Below are 20343 nucleotides of genomic sequence, written 5' to 3' on the forward strand. Positions count from 1 at the left end.
TGAAGGTGGTACTACCAGGAGCATAATTGGGATTAAACTCTGAACTTCTTGCCAACAAAGCAAGCGCTCTACCACTACACCACTACCAACTTTGGTGAAGAGTTTTAATTTTTAAATTTAATATCTAAATTTTTTATGTTTTGTTTAGATTTTAAAACAATTTTTAAAATCTAAACTAAACATAAAAAATTTAGATATGAATAATAATCAAAACTTTTAACTCATGTTTTAATGTACCAGTTTTAAAAGTTTTGAAATTTTTAATAAAGATTTTTCTGTTTTAAGGACCATATACATTATTTAATGGCAAAATTAATGAATCTGCTTACCTTGTGTTTTCTGCATGTTGCTAAAACTATTGCCACCAATTTAAATAAAAAAACTCAATTTTTTTAAATTCTCAAAAAACTCAATTTTTTAAAATTTTTTTAAATAGATTGTATTTGACAAAATATGTGCAAATAGCAACAAACCAATAAATCTAATAAAATGTATGTTATAAAATAATGATTTCCAACACTCCAAACAACAGTTAAAGATATTGTATTTTTGATTATTCATCAGGATTAGGTTTATTCATCAGGCTTCATATGGTTTAGATGAAACTTGGGTTGTGGAAATCCCAAAGGATAATAATTTATACAACTGTTAAAAACTTCAATATTATTTTGCACTGATGTGTCTCTTGGCTGCTTGCTGTTCATTTGTTTGTTTACTTTTCACTAATTCTATCAAAATAGTATGCAAATGCTACTATGACTAATTTTTCAACTTGAAGCTGAGTATTTTAGAGTCAATTTAAGTTTTATGTAAAGTTTTTTGAGACATTATAAAGTGCTTATTTAAAGTTTTATGTAAATTTTTTTAAGACAGTATAAAGTGCTTAAGTAAATTTTATGTAAAGTGTTTTGATTTTTTATTCCTCTTTAGAAAAACATTGTTTTTTAGTTAGTTTTAAAAGATCTTTAAATTTTTGCAACATTTTGCTAACTGGCACTAGGATCTTTACTTAATTTTTGTCGGACACATTGTACACTAATTTTTTGTTAATAAATTGGTTAATATGTTCACAAAAATGTTAATTTAATGTAAATTTGTTGAATGGGTAGTAACATTTTTATAGTTTTTCATTTCTTAGGCTCGATACTTCTATCAATAAAAATAAATAAAGCCCAATATAGTCTAATAGTGTTCTCATTTATGATATTACTCTCACAATCTATTCTATAATTCCAAATTAAATTGGCATTGATAATAAATCCTACACTTAACCTGAAATTATTTTAAAAATACATTGAGGATGGTCTTCCATGGTTTCTGAACCTTAAACAAACAAAAAAAATGACATTTTAAATCATTAACATCCTGCTATACAGTATACAGTTGAAGTTAAAAACAAAACAAAAATGCTTAATTTTCTTGATATAGCTCCCAATTTTCTTGATATAGCACCCAATTTTCTTGATATATCACCCAATTTTCTTGATATAGCACCCAATTTTCTTGATATAGCACCCAATTTTCTTGATATAGCACCCAATTTTCTTGATATAGCCAAAATATGAGTAAAAAGTATATTGTAAAGAGCCAATAACAAACATTCAAACTATGTTCAGAATATTTTAATCACTTTATTTAAAGTATTTCTCCACAGAGATTACTTAATCTGTAGTAAACTTGCCTGATAAAAGATTTCTCCACAGAGATTACTCAATATAAAGATAGATGCTAGAATGTAAAGACCACCTAATACAATATTATTCCCTATATAATGTAAAACATAGTTAAATAAATAATAATCATTAAGCATAGAATAAAAAATAGTTAAATAATGAAACAGTATAATAAATAGTAATAATTAAACAGTTAATCAATTAAACAAAAAAAATTATAGTAAACCAAAATTTAGGCTGGCGGTCTCAGAAGAGCACAGCAAATTATTTCATACTTTTCTGAAATAAAATGTTTGTTTTTTTGCAACATAACCAATGACTATTGGATACGTTGCAAAGTTTATTTTAAAGAATTAAATTGATTATAAAATTGATTAAGCTTTTAGCGCACCAATAGTTGGTTTTGATTTACTATATTAGTTTCAGTGTAGTCAGGTTGGTTTTGATTTGCTATATTAGTTCCAGTGTCGTCAAGTTGGTTTTGATTTACTATATTAGTTTCAGTGTAGTCAAGTTAGTTTTGATTTACTATATTAGTTTCAGTGTAGTCAAGTTGGTTTTGTTTGCTATATTAGTTTCAGTGTAGTCAAGTTGGTTTTGATTTACTATGGTAGTTTTGGTTTACCAATTATGAATTTTTTAAATTTAATTTTTTTTTTTTTTTTGTGTAATTGTGTTATTTATTTGCTTATCTTTTACTAAATATTAAAATCTCAAGTCATAAGTTCCCATTGCACAACAGGGGCACTTTTTGTAGTTGTTGAAAAATATTTAGGAAAATGACAACTGACAAGTTTGCAAAAAAAAAAAAATTTTTAATGGGTAAACAAACTCTTTTCAAAAATCAGTTAAAATGACTACTTTTTCCATTTAAAACTTTTTTCTAGTTTTCTTTTTGTTCACTTCTAATTCAAAAAACAAACATTTTTTTATAAATAGGTAACAGTACTACATCCTCTGATAGTATGTAAATTCACAATAGTGGATTCATATACTATCAGGGGATGTAGTACATATGATATTAGTAAATATGTTTAATTATATTTTTTCAAGAAATTATTAACTTTAGAGTAACAATCAAATTACAGACATAATGGGTCTTGAAAATCTTCAAAAGCTGCAGGTTTGAATTGGACAAATAATGTTTTTTTTTTGAAATATGATGGCTTCTATAATATTTTAGTTTAAAATATGCAGAATTTTTCAATTGTTTATAGATGTTTTTGTTTTAAAAGTTTACAGTTTAACAAATAAAGTAAGTTTAACCCTTATAATGTTTAACTGCCAATTTAAAGTTAAACCATATAATGTTTATTTATAAAGTTAACATAAATAAATTTAACCATTATCAAGTTAAATAAAATAATGACAATCACATTATCACCAGTAGAATGATTTAATGTTTCAGATGAATTTGCATTAGTAAAAGTTGATCACTAATTAAAAGTAACAGGAAATTTGATAATTAAAAGTTAATACTTAGCTAAATAAAGCATTAAAAACATAAATTCTGTTGCATAAAACCAAGAAAATAGGCATACAATAATAATACTACAAAAATAAGCATTGTTATTAGTATTATTATGTTGTTGTTCTTGCTTTCATTATTATTGTTGTAAATATATAAACTTTTTTTCCAGCATTTAAATATGTCTTCAAATAAAATCAGTTCTTTAAATGGCTTAACTGGACTCATTATGCTTAGAAAATTAAATTTACAGAACAATCAGGTATAATTTTTTTCTTAGAAAAAAACTAGTTATAATTAAAACACATACATAAGATATGATATATGTATAAAATAATGTGTGTATGTGTGTGTGTGTATATATATATATATATATATAATATATATATATATATATAATATATATATATATACATATATAATATATATATATATACATATATAATATATATATATATATATATATATATATATATATATATATATATATATATATATATATATATATATATATATATATATATATATATATATATATATACTAGGGTTATGAATTTTTGACTTTTAAAAAAAAAATTATTTCCTGTCATAAATCGATGATCTTTTGTTAGAAAACATAGAAAACATGTTCAATTCCTCTAGGTTGTAAAAAAAGGTCACCCCGGAATTAAAATTATGAATCGTCTTTTATCTTTAATCTTGTTACTGCTACTACTTTTATTTAATCTTGTTACTGCTACTACTAATACGTCTGGCTTTGCTGAAAATTATTTAAAACTTGTATAGATTAGAAGTGTTTAGAACTTTAGAACATTATGGAAAAATCCAGAATATTTTAGACGACTTTAGAACATTCTGGAACAATTAAGAATATTCTAGAACAATTTAGAATATTCTAGAACAATTTAGAACATTCTGGAACAATTTAGAACATTCTGGAACAATTTAGAACATTCTGGAACAATTTAGAACATTCTGGAACAATTTAGAACATTCTGGAATAATTAAGAATATTCTATAATAATTTAGAATATTCTAGAACAATTTAGAACATTCTGGAACAATTTAGTATATTCTAGAATAATTTATACTGTGTATATATAGCTGCTTATCTAATTTTATATTATTACGGAAGCAACAAATGGCGATGTACAAGCCTAGCAATAGTAGCATTCAAAAGAACATAGATGTCGGGACTAATAACCTGGTAAAATTTGAAGACTCTCATAAAAGAAGAAGAATGGTCCCTTTGGAAGAATATTCGCTGGAAGAAAAGTGCAGAATGCCTCTCCAAAAGCAAATTATCAGACGCTACCATTTCCTTGGACCAAAAATCAAAGGAAGAAAGGAGCGAATAGCTGAAGTTTCCAAAGAAGTCACCAAATTGCGGAAGAATAAACTGAATTTTTCCCATATATCTGATTGGGTTACATGAGCAAAGCTTGATAAAATACTGAAATGTTATGATGACTATGCCAAGCGGGGGAGCTACGAACCCCTTGATGAAATTTTGATATTTCTAAAGTGGATGGAACAAAGTTATGTTCTGAGGACAAGCAACTGTACTATCTCCAAGTGGAAAGCAAAGGAACAGTGGGATACTCTACAGGCCAAGCGGCCAGTAAAGAAACAATTCATCCCTCTAAAAGACAAAAACTTTCTAATAGGTCATCCAACTCATCATCTTACTATCCTCGTTTTTAGTGGTTCTGACTGAGGCTGGCGACAGTGAATATGAAAATTATGAAGAAGAAGATGAGATTACTCCTACACCAAGCAGAAAACATCATTAAAGCAAAATTGCAGGCAACTTGGTGACCTACACAAGAGTATCAACAAACAAAGCTGCTAACATATGTAAGCAATTGGCTCGTGAAGGCATTGACATCCCAACTCCATGTCAATCAGCTATTTACAAGTCAACAGTCAAAGAGGCAATCAAGCTGAAAAAAGAAATGATTGAAAAGTTGCATATGGAAAGTTGGTCCTTACGCTTTGATGACAAGCACATTAACGGAATCGATTATCAAGTGGTCGTCCTTAAAAATGAAAGAGAAATCAAATTTGATGTCCTGGGCTTGGTAGATGGCAGGGGAAAAACTATTTCTCAAGGAATTTCTCAAGTCCTTGATAAATTTCACCTATGGAATTCAATACAAATGATTGTTGCAATCAATACAAATAATTGTTGATACCACCAGCGTTAACACTTGAAAAAAGAATGGTGTTGTTGTAATATTGCAACGAATGTTTATAGAGAAATGCATCAACAAATCTCAGTTTATCAGTTGTCAACACCATGTATTAGATAGAATCCTCTGTTTGGTGATGGATGAAGAACTTGGAAGTAAAACACAATCACCAAACATCAAATATTCATTTGTATCCCAACTGTTGAAGGAGTACGAACAACTGAAAATACAGTTTGATAATGGAATAGAAGTAATTCTCAAAACATCAGGCTGGAGAGATAATATGAAATTTTTATTTCATCTCACTTGAGTGTTCCGCTTTTTTTATGTAAAGGGACATTTTCCATTGATCAGGTTTCAGAAATTACCCAACACCAGCAATGCAAGGTGGAATTCCAGAGGTATACAAGCGATCATGGCCTTATTTTAATTCCTTTTTCAGAACAGTTCTGCAGAGAGTCAATTTATATTGTATGGCTGGGCAAACCATTGGTTTACAGATCAGTTAATTGTACAATGAAAATGACTTTAATAACTTGGCTGAAGTACTGAATCCATACAAAAAGGCTTTAAGTTCTTTGAAAAATCACTTAAAGCAAGAGCCATCCATACTACAGATCCTCAGAAGTAATCAATGCAAAGAGCGCGCAATCAAAGTAATGATGGAAATGTATTTGTCATGCAAAAATAAAGACAAATTGCACCTTCTTTTCCTTCTATGCAACAAGCAAGAGCAAGGTCAACGGTCTGAGTCATTGTTGGATTAAATATTTATTGTATTACATGGCTATGACATTCTAAATACATTTGAATACGTAGCAGTACTTATGTTAAAATTGATTTTTCAATGGCGGGTAAACTTTTTTTAAAAGATATGCAAATAGTTAATTTCATGCTTTTTAGGTAAAAGTTCATCTACAGTATAGTATAACTACAGTAAAGTACAACTACAGTACAGGAGCATGGGGTTGAAAAAAGCCAAACCCTAATGTATATATATACATGGTGTAAACCAGGATTAAATTTGATACAGCATTTTGACAAAATTGGAATCTGTCAAAATATTTCTTAATCTTAAATTCTAAAAGACTTACCGTAATACTTGCATTGAGCAAAATTTATCTGACGCAAATAGCTTCTCAATATTTTGAATAAACTTATTTGGCAAAACAGATGTACTACTTGAAATAGAGTTTGCAATAAGACTTAATAAGCAGGGCCAACAACACCAGGCAGGAAGCTAGGGGGCAGGAGCTCACCACCACCACTTTTTTTCTAAAGGACTTTTTTTTTTTTTAGAAAATTCTAGATATATTGGACTTTTTTCAGAACTTGATAGTTGTGCCCCTCCATTTTGAAACCCATGTCATCGGCCATGATAAGTTATTTACTTCTCTTTCTCTTTTCTAAAAATATTATTATGGACACTGCTCCAAAGAGCTAGCTTCTCTTGTGCCATCTACTAAAATTAATTCTCATGTTACTTGTCATTCAATTAAGTCTCATCCTTTTTCTGTGACTGTTCCTAAGTGCTCCAAAAACTCTTATTTGTCTAGTTTTTTTCCTTGACATCAGTTCTTTGGAATTTGCTTCCTTCATCTTGCTTACCTGATTCATATAATTTACAATCTTTTAAGTCGGCTGTCAATCGTTATCTTGTTCTACAAACTTCATCTTTTCTTTTCCAGTAACTTCCAACTCTAATTAGTAGTTGCTTGCAGCCTTGTTAGAAGTGAAGATTATTAAAAAAAAAAAATTTGAATTTTCAGCCAAAATAGGCAAAACTTTTAAAGAAATAGCATTTGCAGATGTTAAAAGCAAACATATTTGTTATTTTTTTAGATCGTACCTTATTTCTTGCTAATTTTTTTTATATAATATTTGCTGTTGTTGGAAGGCATTGCAAAGAATTATGAGCAAATTTTGAGAAATGAATTTTACAAATAAGTTGCTGAGAAAACCCCTAAAATTGCTGGGAAAACCCCAACTCTCAAGAAGTTTCCACTCTTCAACAGAAATGGGATAGGAAAGGGAAAAATAATCAAGTAAGCATGCATAGTTTCCTTTGGACAAATTAAAATTTATAATGCACATGCCCACGTGATTATTTTTCCCTTCCAATTCCGGTGAAAAAACTATTATTCTATTAGCATCTAATAACAATTAATATATTTTGAGAATTATTAAATTTCAATTTATGAATTACCAAACTTTGTTAGGAGAGTGGGATTTTTTAAATTGGGAATTTTAATTTTATGAGCATTTGGGAATACTGTGTTTGACAGGACTCCACAAGGCTAGTTTAAACCCTTATATATATATATATATATATATATATATATATATATATATATATATATATATATATATATATATATATATATATATATATATATATATATATATATATATATATATATATATATATATATATATAACCCTTATATATATATATATATAACCCTTATATATATTTATATAACCCTTATATATATATATATAACCCTTATATATATATATATATATATATATAGATAGATAGATAGATATATAGATATATAGATCACTTCAAAATCTATTATGACTTAATGTACAAGCAAATAAAAAATGTTCTAGTACTTCTTTACTATGACTGTGGCATAAAAATATCCATAAACAGTTGGCGACCTCTTTTTAAATAAAATATTTAAAAAAATGAAAACTTTAATATATTGTTTATATATATTTATATTATACATAATGTTTATTTTACACTGTTATGTAATCTTTAGATTAATTTTCATTATTATGTAATACATTTTATCTTACTATGTAACAAAGCAAACTATGTATATGAGGGTGCATTGAAAAACAGAATTTTTTAAAAATAATCTTGTAATAGCTCTAAATATATGCAATATAATAAAATATCTAACTAGATTAACAAAACATTTCGAAAAAAAAATATTTTTAGAAGTGCTCCAAGTCTCTAGAAGATTTATAGGGCCCCTCATGTTCTGGGGGAAAAAATTCTTCAAAAGTAGGTCCACCTGGTACTCAAAAGAAGTGAAATTTTATAAAAAGTTTGAAAATAATTATTGTTTTATGAAAAAACATATAAAAAAAAAATATTATTTAAAAACTTGTAAAAATACACTTTTTTTATTTTTAGTTAAAAAACCATAGATACAATGCAATAAAATTCCAAATAATAATTTTGGCATGAAACAAATTTTTTTTTGAAACAAATTATTTTTGAACTTTTTATAAAACATGAAACAAATTATTTTTTTTAAACATGTAATAAATCATTTCATGAACATGAAACAAATTATTTTTGTAAAACATGTAATAAATCATTTCATGAACATGAAAGAAATTATTTTTAAACTTCTGAGTACCAGGTTGACCTACTTTTGTAAAACTTTTTTTTCAAAAATTTTAGGGACCCTGTAAATGTTTAATGGACTTGGGGCACCTCTAAAAATATTTTTTATTCTGAAAATTTTTTAAATCCAGTGATAATTTATTATTTTGCATATATTTGGAGCTATTACAAGACAGTTTTGAAAAATTTCTGTTTTTCAATGCACCCTAATATATATATATATATATATATATATATATATATATATATGTATATATATATATATATATATATATAGATCTATAGTTTGTTGTCTGAAAGTTTTCTTCCATATTTTGTTGACAAAAAGTAAAAGTTAAAATGCAAGACCGGATTTTTTTTTTATTATTAATTGATAGACTGCCTGCCCCAACCAAACCCTCAGTCGATGTAGCAGTACTCCCTTGCGGGTCAGGCTAAAAGATAGTAGATGTAGCAGCACTTCGTTGCAAGTCAGGCTATTTGTCAGTCGATGTAGCAGCATTCCATAGCGAGTCAGGCTATAAGAAAGTCGTTGTAGCAACACTCCGCGCATGATTTACAGTAAAAAAAATTAAAATAAAAACATTTTATTAAAAAAATTAAAAATAAAAACGTTTTAATAAAAAAAATAAAAATAAAAACATTATTTATATTGTTAAAAACATTCAGAATGTTTTAAAAAACATTCTGGTCAATTAAATTTGCGATTAATTAAGCGATTAATTTGTAATTAAATTAATGGTTTTTACTTTCTGACAACACGCAAATGTTGGACGAAAGTCAAAAGTAACTAAAAGTGATGTATGTGTTGGCATAAGAATCACTTTTTTCCTTTTGCTCTTCCCAAAGACAACAAACTATAGATCTATATATATATATATATATATATATACATATATTAGGGTGCATTGAAAAACAGAATTTTTTTTAAAATTGCCTTGTAATAGCTCTAAATATATGCTATATAATAAAATATCACTGAATTAACAAAAAATTTCCAAATTAAAATATTTTTAGAGTTATTTCTAGTCCCTTGAACATTTTAGGGCCCCTAATATTCTGGGAAAAAAAAATTCTTCAAAAGTAGATCAACCTGGTACTCAAAAGAAGCAAAATTTTATAAAATGTTTTAAAATAATATTTGTTTTATGTAAAAATTATTATTTTGAATTTCATTGCATAATAACTATAGTTTTTCAACTAAAAATAAAAAAAGTGCATTTTTACAGGTTTTTCGGTAATTTTTTTTTTTTTAAGTTTTTTTATAAAACAACTTTAAGTTTAATTTTCCTGTGAGCATATATTCAGCAAGAGTGCTCAATGAATGATATTAGAGCTATATAATTGATTTTTTGATGAGATTTAATAAAAATAACTACATAATTTTTACTACTAAAAGTTTCATGTGTTTAGCAATCATCATGTAAAAAATACATTGTTTTTTTCGTTAAAAAATATGCTCTTAATAAACATCGTGACGTTCAAAAACAATTATAAAACTGTTACTATTTGCGAGCGTTTTGGTTTGGTTTTTTAATCTTTGGGCTCGTGGTTGTCAAGCAAGAACTTGTTATCGTGACGGCATTTAGATATTATTTCTGTTTTTTTATTTAATAATTCTTGCGTACCTTTGTATGATATTATGCAATGGCAAAGCAAGCATTTTTTTGTTATGTTGCTGTAGGCGGGGACTTGTTTAATTGTTGACCAGGTTAATTGAGGTATTATTTTTAAGTTTTCTTTTATCTGCCATATATACTTTGAAAGGGTGGTTGAATTTTTCATCTTTTTGTTTGAAATGAAATGCATGAAACTTTTAGTAGTAAAAGTTATGTAGTTATTTTTATTTAATCTTGCCAAAAAATCAATTATATATATATATGTGTGTGTGTGACTAAGTTGTGTGTGTGTGTGTATATATATATATATATATATATATATATATATATATATATTATATATATATATATATATATATATATATATATATATATATATATATATATTTATATATATTTATATATATATATATATATATATATATATATTTATATATATTTATTATATATATTTATATATATATATATATATATATATATATATATATATATATATATATATATATATATAATCGTTATTATAGTTGCTAGTATTATTATTAAATAAATACTTTTTTGGTTAATTTAGATTTGCGATCTATCTCAATTGGATTATATTAAACAGTTAAAAATGCTTCTATACCTAAATTTTATTGATAATCCAATCCAGGTTATAAGATCACTTTTTATTTAATTTTATGGTTAATTTTTCATTGTAACTAATTCTGTGCCCTTTTTAATTTGGCAATTCTTTTTGTGATATAAAAAAGCTATATCAATTATCTTTGTATTTTCATATATATAATATTGTTTTTCTATATATAATAACGTCTGTTCACAAAAATTCTGGAATGAAAAATTGTTCTTAATTGAATACAAAATTAATCGATTTTTGACAAAAATTTTAACTAAAATGAGTGACTGGACATTGTTAACTATTTTATAACCGAAAGTGGTCCTAAATCAGCGGCTTTTCGAACTTTAGTTTTGACTGAATCCATTAGGTTGAAAAAGTAGTTTGGATCAAACTCTTTCAACTTTAATCGAATTCTATTCTTAAGGTGGTCAAGATTTTTCGCAGTAAATCCATTTCCATAAACTTTTGCTTTTAAATGTGCCCAAAGATTTTCAATTGGCCTTAACTGCGGTACATTTGGGGGGTTAACTTTAGCGTCGACAAAGTTAATACCTAAAGTGTTGTAAGTTTCTAATGTGTGTTTTGCATAATGACATCTCGCTCCGTCAGGCCAAAATAAAATTTTCATGTTTTGATGCTTGGAATTTATAAATGGAAGAAGTCTTTTTGTAATACATTCTTTAGAATAAGTTTTTGCATCCAGTGCACAGTTTTTTACAGCAAAATAAGGCGATGAATGACCAAAACGACTGATTGCAATCCAAACGAGAACTTTCTCGTCAAATTTTTTTTTGAAGTTGAATTTAATGTTAGGATCGGTTTGAGAACTATCCTTTGTATAGTAGCCAGAGTTTTGTGAACAATTTGCACCATTTACACAGAAATAAGATTCATCGTCCATGATGATTTCAAACTCATTTGATGGCTTGAAAAAAGTTTTTGAAAGTTTTAATAAGTTTTTCTTTTGTTTAATTTCTTGCTTTTCTGTTGTTTTTGGTGCATTTTTTCTTTTGGTATACTTTAGTCCATGCATACTTAATAATCTATTTACGTATGAAACGCTTATCTTATATTTTAGTGCCAATTTTCTTTGCGAAATCCCGATTCTCTCTTCTGCTCTTGCAATCATGGACTCTCTCTTTTCTGGTGTAATTTTAAAAGGTTTTCTGCCGCAACCGATTTTTCTATTCATTGGCAAATTATTTTCAGACCTTTTAATTATGTCATAAATTGTAGATTTAGCGATTCCCATTTTCTTAAAATGATCCACTGTAAATTTCTTTCCACTGTTTATGTTTTGTTTATAAAAATTTCCAATCACATTTCTAACATCGTTCTCTTTTAGATGCTCCATGTTTATTTGAATTAATTATTTAAACTCAATTTTGCCACAAAATGAAACTGTTGTTGTTGACCGATTAAATTTAAAAATTTCGAATCGAAAATTTGAAATTTAGAACAATTTGTGTACATTTGAAATCAGTCCGGATTTTTTGTGAACAGACGTTAGTAAAAGTTAAATAATTTTATTTTTGAAATAAATACGATTTTAAATTTCTTTAATGTTTATAAAGGCATCAAAAAATTATCGGCTATCAGTTTTGTTTAAAATTCAAACACTTTCTGAGTTAGACCTGGAAGCAATATCTACTGAGGAAAAGGTTTTTCTAATTTTTTTTAATTTTGTAACTTTTGTAGTTAAATTGTCTAATATTTCAGTTTCTATTAAAGTTATTATGCAATAAGTTAAAGTTATTATGCAATAAGTTAAAGTTGTTATGCAATAAGTTTAAGCTATTATGCAATTTGTTAAAGTTATTATACAATAAGTTATCATCTCAAAAATAGTTTGTGTGAAGTTATAAATCTGTCAACAAATTTTTTTTTAAATGGTAAAATAAAATTTGTTTTTAAATAGTATAAAGAATTTTAATACAAGCAATTTTATAATATAAAAAGTTATTTAAAACGAAATATTAAGAATAGTTTAGTTTAAAATGCTGATAAAGATTTTATTGTTTTTAATTTAGAGGAATCAGAAACTTTTTATAAAGAAAATCAATCAATAAATAATTATATCTTGTTTATACTAATTGTTATAATTATTCTAATACAGTTGATTCTTGATACCTCGAGCTCTCAGGGGACCAGGAAAATTTATTTAATATACCAAGAGTTCAAAATATTAAGAAAATAAAATTACCCGACTTTTACTAAAAACACCTTATCTGACAAATATTACTAACAACAAAAGCTACAACTTTTTGAAAAAATCTGTTACCTGGCATTGCTTTGAATTACCTATCTTTTCCATCTTAGATCATTAAGTCTCATTGCTAGAGATATTTTGGGCTTTTTCAAAATCATCTTCTAATTAAATATCAGATTGGCATGGTAAGAATTTATTGTCTATACCTTAGTTAACACTATCTTCAACTTCGTCATAATTGTTTTCCAAAGATCTTTTAATCTTAGTAATATCAGTATCAGTAATTAGTGAACAAGTGATTACTACATTGCAACCTAAGCCAATGAAATGGACCTAATTCTTGCAAATTGTCTAGTTCTTATGCCCAAAATTTCCATCAATCATCATTAGCTTCTGCCATCTGCCAGTTTGTGTTGCTAATACCAGATTTTTAAAACAATTGGTGACAGTCTCCTTCAACACAGCATTTCAAGAAGAAAAGATCTTTCATTGCTTGAATAATTGAAATTTTTACAGGGTTTGATTATTATTGACAGCCTTGATACACAGATGCAAAATTTTGCAACAATCAGCTTGAAGAATTCAAGCTAATTGTTGCAAAATAGCAAGAGAATATTGTCCAAAGACCAAAAATATTGCTTGAGAAACAAAAAGATTGAAATATTCAGGTTCAAAATATCAAGCAAAAAAAATATCAAGCAGAAAATATATCAAGAAGATTTTATAGCTAATGAGTAATGTTCAAAGACAGATATACACAAAGTTTGATATACACTAAAGTTTGCAATGTCAAGTATTCAGGATATCAAGAGTCATCTGTACTCAGTTAATCTTTTTCATTCAACGATACCTATTGTATTCTAAATCTACTCAGTTTTCTGTTGTGTTTATATTATAAAATATAAATTTTATTTTTACAACAATATTGCTGATAAATTTATTTATTAATTTATGCATAAATATCAACAAATTAATTTATGCATAGATATTAACAATTTAATTATGCACAGATATTAATTAATTCATACATTGGTATAACTATGATATAAAAAAAATTTAATCCTAAAAAAAATTAAGTTTGGATACAATTACACTTGTATAAAAATGATATATGTTTATAACTAAAAATGCAAATGATTAACTACATTTATACCCTGAACAAATAAACAAAAATTGAGTTAACCATAATAGATGGTATTGATATTCTAATAGAGCTGTTCAAGTTGTAAAGACCTTTTTAGTTTTTACTTTTTTAAGGTGAATGCTTCTAATTTTTTCAAACCAAGCAAAATGTTATTGGCGGCATTAGATCATTCATATAATACAATGCAAAGCTATTGCCAAGATGTTTTCTTATTGCACAGGTCAATTTAACATTAGTGTTATTTTTATCTAGTTGCTTTTTAACCAACTTTTGTTTTGTTTTTTTTAATTGTTTTAAATGCAAGACATAATTTTTTTCAGTGTTTTATCAAGTGGTCTTCCTTACCCAATTCTTGTTTTAGCTGGTCAAAAGGGTCTTAGAAAAAAATCATTAGCAAGAACACTCTACAAAGATTATCCTAAATGTTTTGGGCTTGGGTAGGAATGGAGAAAAAAAGTATTAATTATCTCATTGAATTTTCTAAGTATTATTTTTAGTTATTTTTTATCTTTTTATTTCTAGATTAACTCATTCAACCAAACCAATCATTCGTAGAATTGATAAAGAACAGCCATACCATTATGTTAGTGAAGAACAGTTTTATAACAAAAAATTAAAGGTTAGCCTTTTTTTTTGAGCTTTGGATTCTGTGAAAATTATAGTTAAATTTGGGTCCTGTGTCTTCCTCACAAGTCTCAAAAGTCGTTTTCGATTGTTTGTTTTTAATATAATGAAATAACTCGAAAGAATTATTGAAAAAGATAAAGTTTGGTAATGTTTGAATAGAGGCCTTTAAGTTATTGGTGCATTGATTAATATTTATATTTGTATATATAAATCTGTGTTTATATGTGTGTGTGTCCAATTATTAAATTTATATATGTATATATATATGTGTGTGTGATCAATTGTTATATTCATATGTATAATGTGTGGGTGTAGATTTATATATGTATGTATTATGAGTATATATGTATGTATTAAGAGTATATATGTATGTGTGTATAAATATATATATATATATATATATATATATATATATATATATATATATATATATATATATATATATATATATATATATATATATATATATATATATACATACACACACACACATACAGGCAGGGGTAAATGAGTTCGAGAACAGAGAAAAGCTCTCTTAAAACAATCATGGCGAGCCATGCGAGCTAATCTAAACAGCTTGTTATGATAACTTTCGGTTCTTGCACAAGCTGTTTAATTATTAAATAAATTGCTTATTAAATACAAAATTTGATTTTATACTTGTTATAAGAATATTATCAATTTATTTTTTCTTAATAGGATTTTTATGAGAAACTGATTTTTTATTTAAGAAACCAATTAGTTAGTCAAATCTAATTTAAAATATTTGCATTTCAATTGGCGCTCTTTTTTAATTTTTTTTTTTTTTGCAATAACAGTGCCTTTAAAAAACATTGCATTTTATTATGCAGTTTATTTTTAAAATGACTAGTTCATCTTAGTTACAAAAACAACTTTTCTTTTGTAAACAACTCTTATAAACAGTATTTCACACAAAGGATTTTAGGGAAAAAAATGTCTCTGCACTGAATATCTTTGTTTAAAAAGAAAAAAAAATTCCTACTACAACTTTACATCATAGTTGTGCAATATTTATATTCACATTTATAATACTAAAAAGCTCTATTAAAAACAAAGCAATTGTAAAATAACATATATTGTAAAGTCAACAAGTTGTTTACTTGTTAAAATATAATCTGCACTGCAAAAAAAATCAGAAACTGTTATGCAAAATAAATAAGCTATCGCAATTTGCAAGCAAAAAAAGTCAATCTGAAACTCAAAATTTGTCTTTTTTATTATTTGTTGTTTGCACAAATATTTTTTATTTTTTCTAATCAATATCTAAAAAAAAGAGAATAAAAGAATGTGGTTTATATTTATGAAAAATTTTAACTTTTGCAAGAGCCATAAATTCTCAGCTCAATAAAAGCTCTTGCTTTCCACCGAGGCCTGCATATTTACATATATATGTGTGTGTGTGTGTGTGTGTGTGTGTGTGTGTGTGTGTGTGTGTGTGTATCTTTATATATATGTGTGTGTGTGTGTGTGTATATATATATTATATATATATATATATATATATATATATATATATATATATATATATATATATATATACAGCTATGCACAAAAGTTTAATCGAGATTAAACTTTTTGTGTTTAAACAAAAGTTTAATCAAGATTTTTTCATAACTACGTTCCAGTTGTTCTAACATTAAAGTTTAAAGGATATAAATTTTAAGTTTATTATTTTTGTATTTTGCTATTTATGTTTGTATCGATAGAATAGACAAAAAAAATATTCACACATACTACACTACTTCCGTGAAACTAATTAAATGTTATACAATGTATTTTACTGATGGCAAAAGTTTAATCGAGTTAATTAATTATACATTTTTCACACTCGGTAACTAATTATTATTCTTAATTACCACTATAAATTATAAATATAAAGAGTTCTCATGAATAAAAATAATAATTTTAAAATTACAAAAAAATATTTTAATTGCAAAATCTAAAAAATAACTGCAATATTTTAAATTTCAATTCGCTTGCAAATGGGTAGAAAAGCAGTGTCAGAGAGCATTAAATGGCAAGTTATTTGACTGGTCAAATCAAAGAATCATAACAACCTTGAAATTAGTAAACTTTTGGGTGTTTCTGATTTTTGCGTGCAAAAAATATTGAAAACCTGGGAGCTAACTGGTAATACCGTTGACATGCCTCGTTCTGGAAGACCACTGAAGCTTATTGACCGTGACAAAAGTAGTATATTCAGAACCAGTAGAAAAAATTTTAGGCTCAGCGATAAAAAGCTAACTCAAATACTCGACCAATCCTTTTCTAATCAAAATGTAAGCACAGAACTTGTTAGAAGAATATTAGCAAAAAAAGGTATTGGGTCTTAATAATGGACCGACTCAAAAGGCAAAAATGGTGCAAAGAACGTTTGCATTGGGCAGTTGAAGATTGGGCAAAAGTGATTTGGACCAATGAGTCAAATTTTCAGATTGTGAACCACAATGGAAGAATATAAGTTAAAAGATTTGCAACTGAGAAATATTGCAAGCGCTATTTACAAGCAAGGTGACGAGGTGGTGGAAGCTTAGTAGGCATATGAGGATATTTTTTTCACAAAGGCCTTGGTTTTTGTTAGCTGTATAATGGCCGTATCAAACAATATACCTACAAAAACACACTTGAAATACATTTGATTCCATCGACAAGGTAATTGTACGGCAGAAGCAAGCAATACATCTTCTAGCTAGATGCTCAAAAAGATCCAATAATGCGGTAGTGGTGTAGTGGTAGAGCACTCATTTCATAAGCGAGAGGTTCCAAATTCGATTCCCCCCACATCTCTGGTAGTACTACGCTCAACTTGTTTCTCCGCTCAGCGGCCTTGTTCTTAGAGGAGATGGCACAAGAGAAGCTAGCTCTTTCGAGCAGTGTCCATTATAGTATTTGTAAAGATCAGAAGTAAGAGTTAATATAATAATTTCCAAGAAAGATCAGATGTAAGAGGATGATGGATAGATGACTCATCGAGTACATTACCGCTCATAAATATAGGAAGATCTAAGTTATTGCGATAACAATTGGCTGAAAAAAATTGATTTTATCTGAGTTAGAGTTCACCAGCCATTGTGAGCCCCATGCTGTAGCAGAAGTGAGATCCTTTCAAGCTCAAATGCCCCCTCCAAGCAATCAGAGAGTGTTGGTTTCTTATCATGACAAGAATAAATGGTAGTATCATCAGTAAAAAATGCCACCTTAGATGTGAGAATATCTGGAAGATCGTTAATGTAAATTAAAAAGAGTATAGGGAAAAGGATAGAACCATGAGGAATCCCTGAAGTTACAGAATAAGAAGAAGAGTGCTGTCCATCCAGGAAAACTTTTATACTATGACTGGAAAGGAAGAATTCAATAATCTTAAAGATGTTACAAGATACACCATAAGAAGAAAGCTTATGCAGAAGACCAACATGCCAAACTTTATCAAAAGCTTTAGAAATGTCAAGAACGATAACCTTAACCTCTCCACCTTTACCTAATGCACAATAACAGGTATGTTGTCCGAGCCACAAGCTGTAGAAGAATCTTAGCAAGAAGTCACTTTAAATACAGAAACTCGAGTGATACGAGCAATGGATCAACCTGTTTGACAGCTATATCAGGTAGAATGCAATTAGTGGAATCAAGAGATGATATTGATGAAAAGTTCTTAGCATACAATTCAGCTTTGTCTTTAGAAAAGGTGACAAAGTCTGAACCATACAAGAGAGGCGAAATAACAGATTTGCCCTTATTATTGATACTATTAAAGATTATTTACTATTAAATATGTCACGAGAGCCAAGTTTTTGTGATGAAATACGAGATTTTATGACCTGAGAATAGCGGGAATAGATATGGAAGTAACAGTTTTGATTGGCAATTGCAGCAGCACAATACAAAGAAAACCATGGAGAAGAGTAAGGCTTGACCTGGATTTGTAGAGAGGGAATAAAAGATTCCATGCCAGCCTGAATCCACGAAGTTATGTAAGAAGCACATTTGTCAACAGGAAGATGAAAGATTTCTACCCAATGGCCATCCCGAAGAAAATCACAGAAAAAGTCCCAGTCAGCTTTAAGAGAGTTGTAAGAGGTACGATGATAGGGGGATTCAGATGATGAAGAAGAATGAGGTAATAGTTTTAGAGAGATTAAACTGTGATCAGAAGCACCTATCCAAGTCACTGTGATCAGAAGCACCTATCCAAGTCAGTGCTCAGTTTCTCCACATTCACCTAAGGGTGAATGTAGAGAAACTAAGCAATGACTTGGATCAGAAACAAGACATAAGTCGAGTAGAGAAGATGAATGATTCGGGTTGTCTGGAAAGCGATTTGGAAGGTTGACTATTTGAGTTAGGGATTGAGAAAGGCTAAAGTTGTGGGCTTTAATGCCTGCAGAGTCACTGACACTAGAGCCAAGCCATTCTTTGTGATGGCCATTAAAGTCACCAACAACAACGATATTGGCTGATGGATAAAGAGAGAGGGCTCGGTTAATTTGATTAGAAATAACATCGAAAAGAGTGCAGTCTTGAGATGAAGGAGAATAAAGAGAAAGGCAATAGAGTGAAGTGGTGCTAAACGAAAGCATATAAAAGAATAGTCTGTTGATTCAAACCTAGTTTCATAATAAATGTGTGAGTTCTTATGAATGTAAATGCCCAGGCCAAACATGTGACTATTGGAGTCTTTACAAATTAAAGTAAGTTAACCATCAACACTTAGATCACAAGATGAGACAGCTGAACTCAAATTAGTTTCACAAAGAGCAAGTAGGTCTGGTGAACTTTGCTGGAGATAAGACTCAACAGAAGAAAAGTTACTTCAAAGACCACGAATATTAGTGAATGAGAACTTGGTGATGATGATGGTTTTTTGTGTTTTACAGTTTTTGTTACTTTAGTCATTTTAAATTTTTTAAAGAACTTGACTCAAAGCATAGATAATACTCAGTACACTGTTTAATAGCCCAACCAATTGCCTCATTACTATTTATAAGCCCTAAGCCGTAACAAAGGACTCCAAATATGGCCTCAACAATGCACATCTAAAGTACGAACAGGGACAACATCCATGCGCAACATGGCACTGTTAATACTTTGATATTTTTCAGCTGTTGATGGAATCAGCCCCTCTGAGAGCTACCACAGAGTTTGGGAAACCTGACTACCAGCCGGCCTCAGAATCATAAAACTGAGTTTTAGAGCTGTACCCTCACATTAGGAGATAATAGAATAAGTTGCCTAGTCATAAAAATAGAGACACAAGCAAATCCCATGCATTGAGTCAAAAAGATCCAGCATTTAACATCCTAAACTGGAAACAATGTATTATAAATACATCTGCGCCAGCCTAATAGATGAAGAAGGGGTGCTAGGTTGGTCAACAGATAGAATCTGTTTACCCCTTAATTCTTTGCCT

At 28.0% G+C, this 20343-nt stretch overlaps 1 protein-coding gene across 12 annotated transcripts in view; it reads left to right on the plus strand.

Moving 5' to 3' along the window:
• The window catches only part of LOC101235714 (leucine-rich repeat and guanylate kinase domain-containing protein), an 87822-nt gene that overhangs the window by 60802 nt on the left and 6677 nt on the right, over window positions 1-20343 (plus strand). For 9 of the 12 annotated variants that reach the window (XM_065817248.1, XM_065817249.1, XM_065817257.1 and 6 more), the window contains 7 exons: window positions 2743-2796; window positions 3314-3403; window positions 10888-10968; window positions 12510-12596; window positions 14402-14508; window positions 14609-14725; window positions 14811-14907. In XM_065817248.1, coding sequence (XP_065673320.1) covers window positions 2743-2796; window positions 3314-3403; window positions 10888-10968; window positions 12510-12596; window positions 14402-14508; window positions 14609-14725; window positions 14811-14907 — 633 coding nt within the window. The remainder of the gene's footprint in view (window positions 1-2742; window positions 2797-3313; window positions 3404-10887; window positions 10969-12509; window positions 12597-14401; window positions 14509-14608; window positions 14726-14810; window positions 14908-20343) is intronic. The other 3 variants (XM_065817251.1, XM_065817252.1, XM_065817250.1) reach the window with 1 other exon arrangement.

This window comes from Hydra vulgaris, chromosome 14 (assembly GCF_038396675.1).
Source record: "Hydra vulgaris chromosome 14, alternate assembly HydraT2T_AEP".
Taxonomy (NCBI): Eukaryota; Metazoa; Cnidaria; class Hydrozoa; order Anthoathecata; family Hydridae; genus Hydra; species Hydra vulgaris.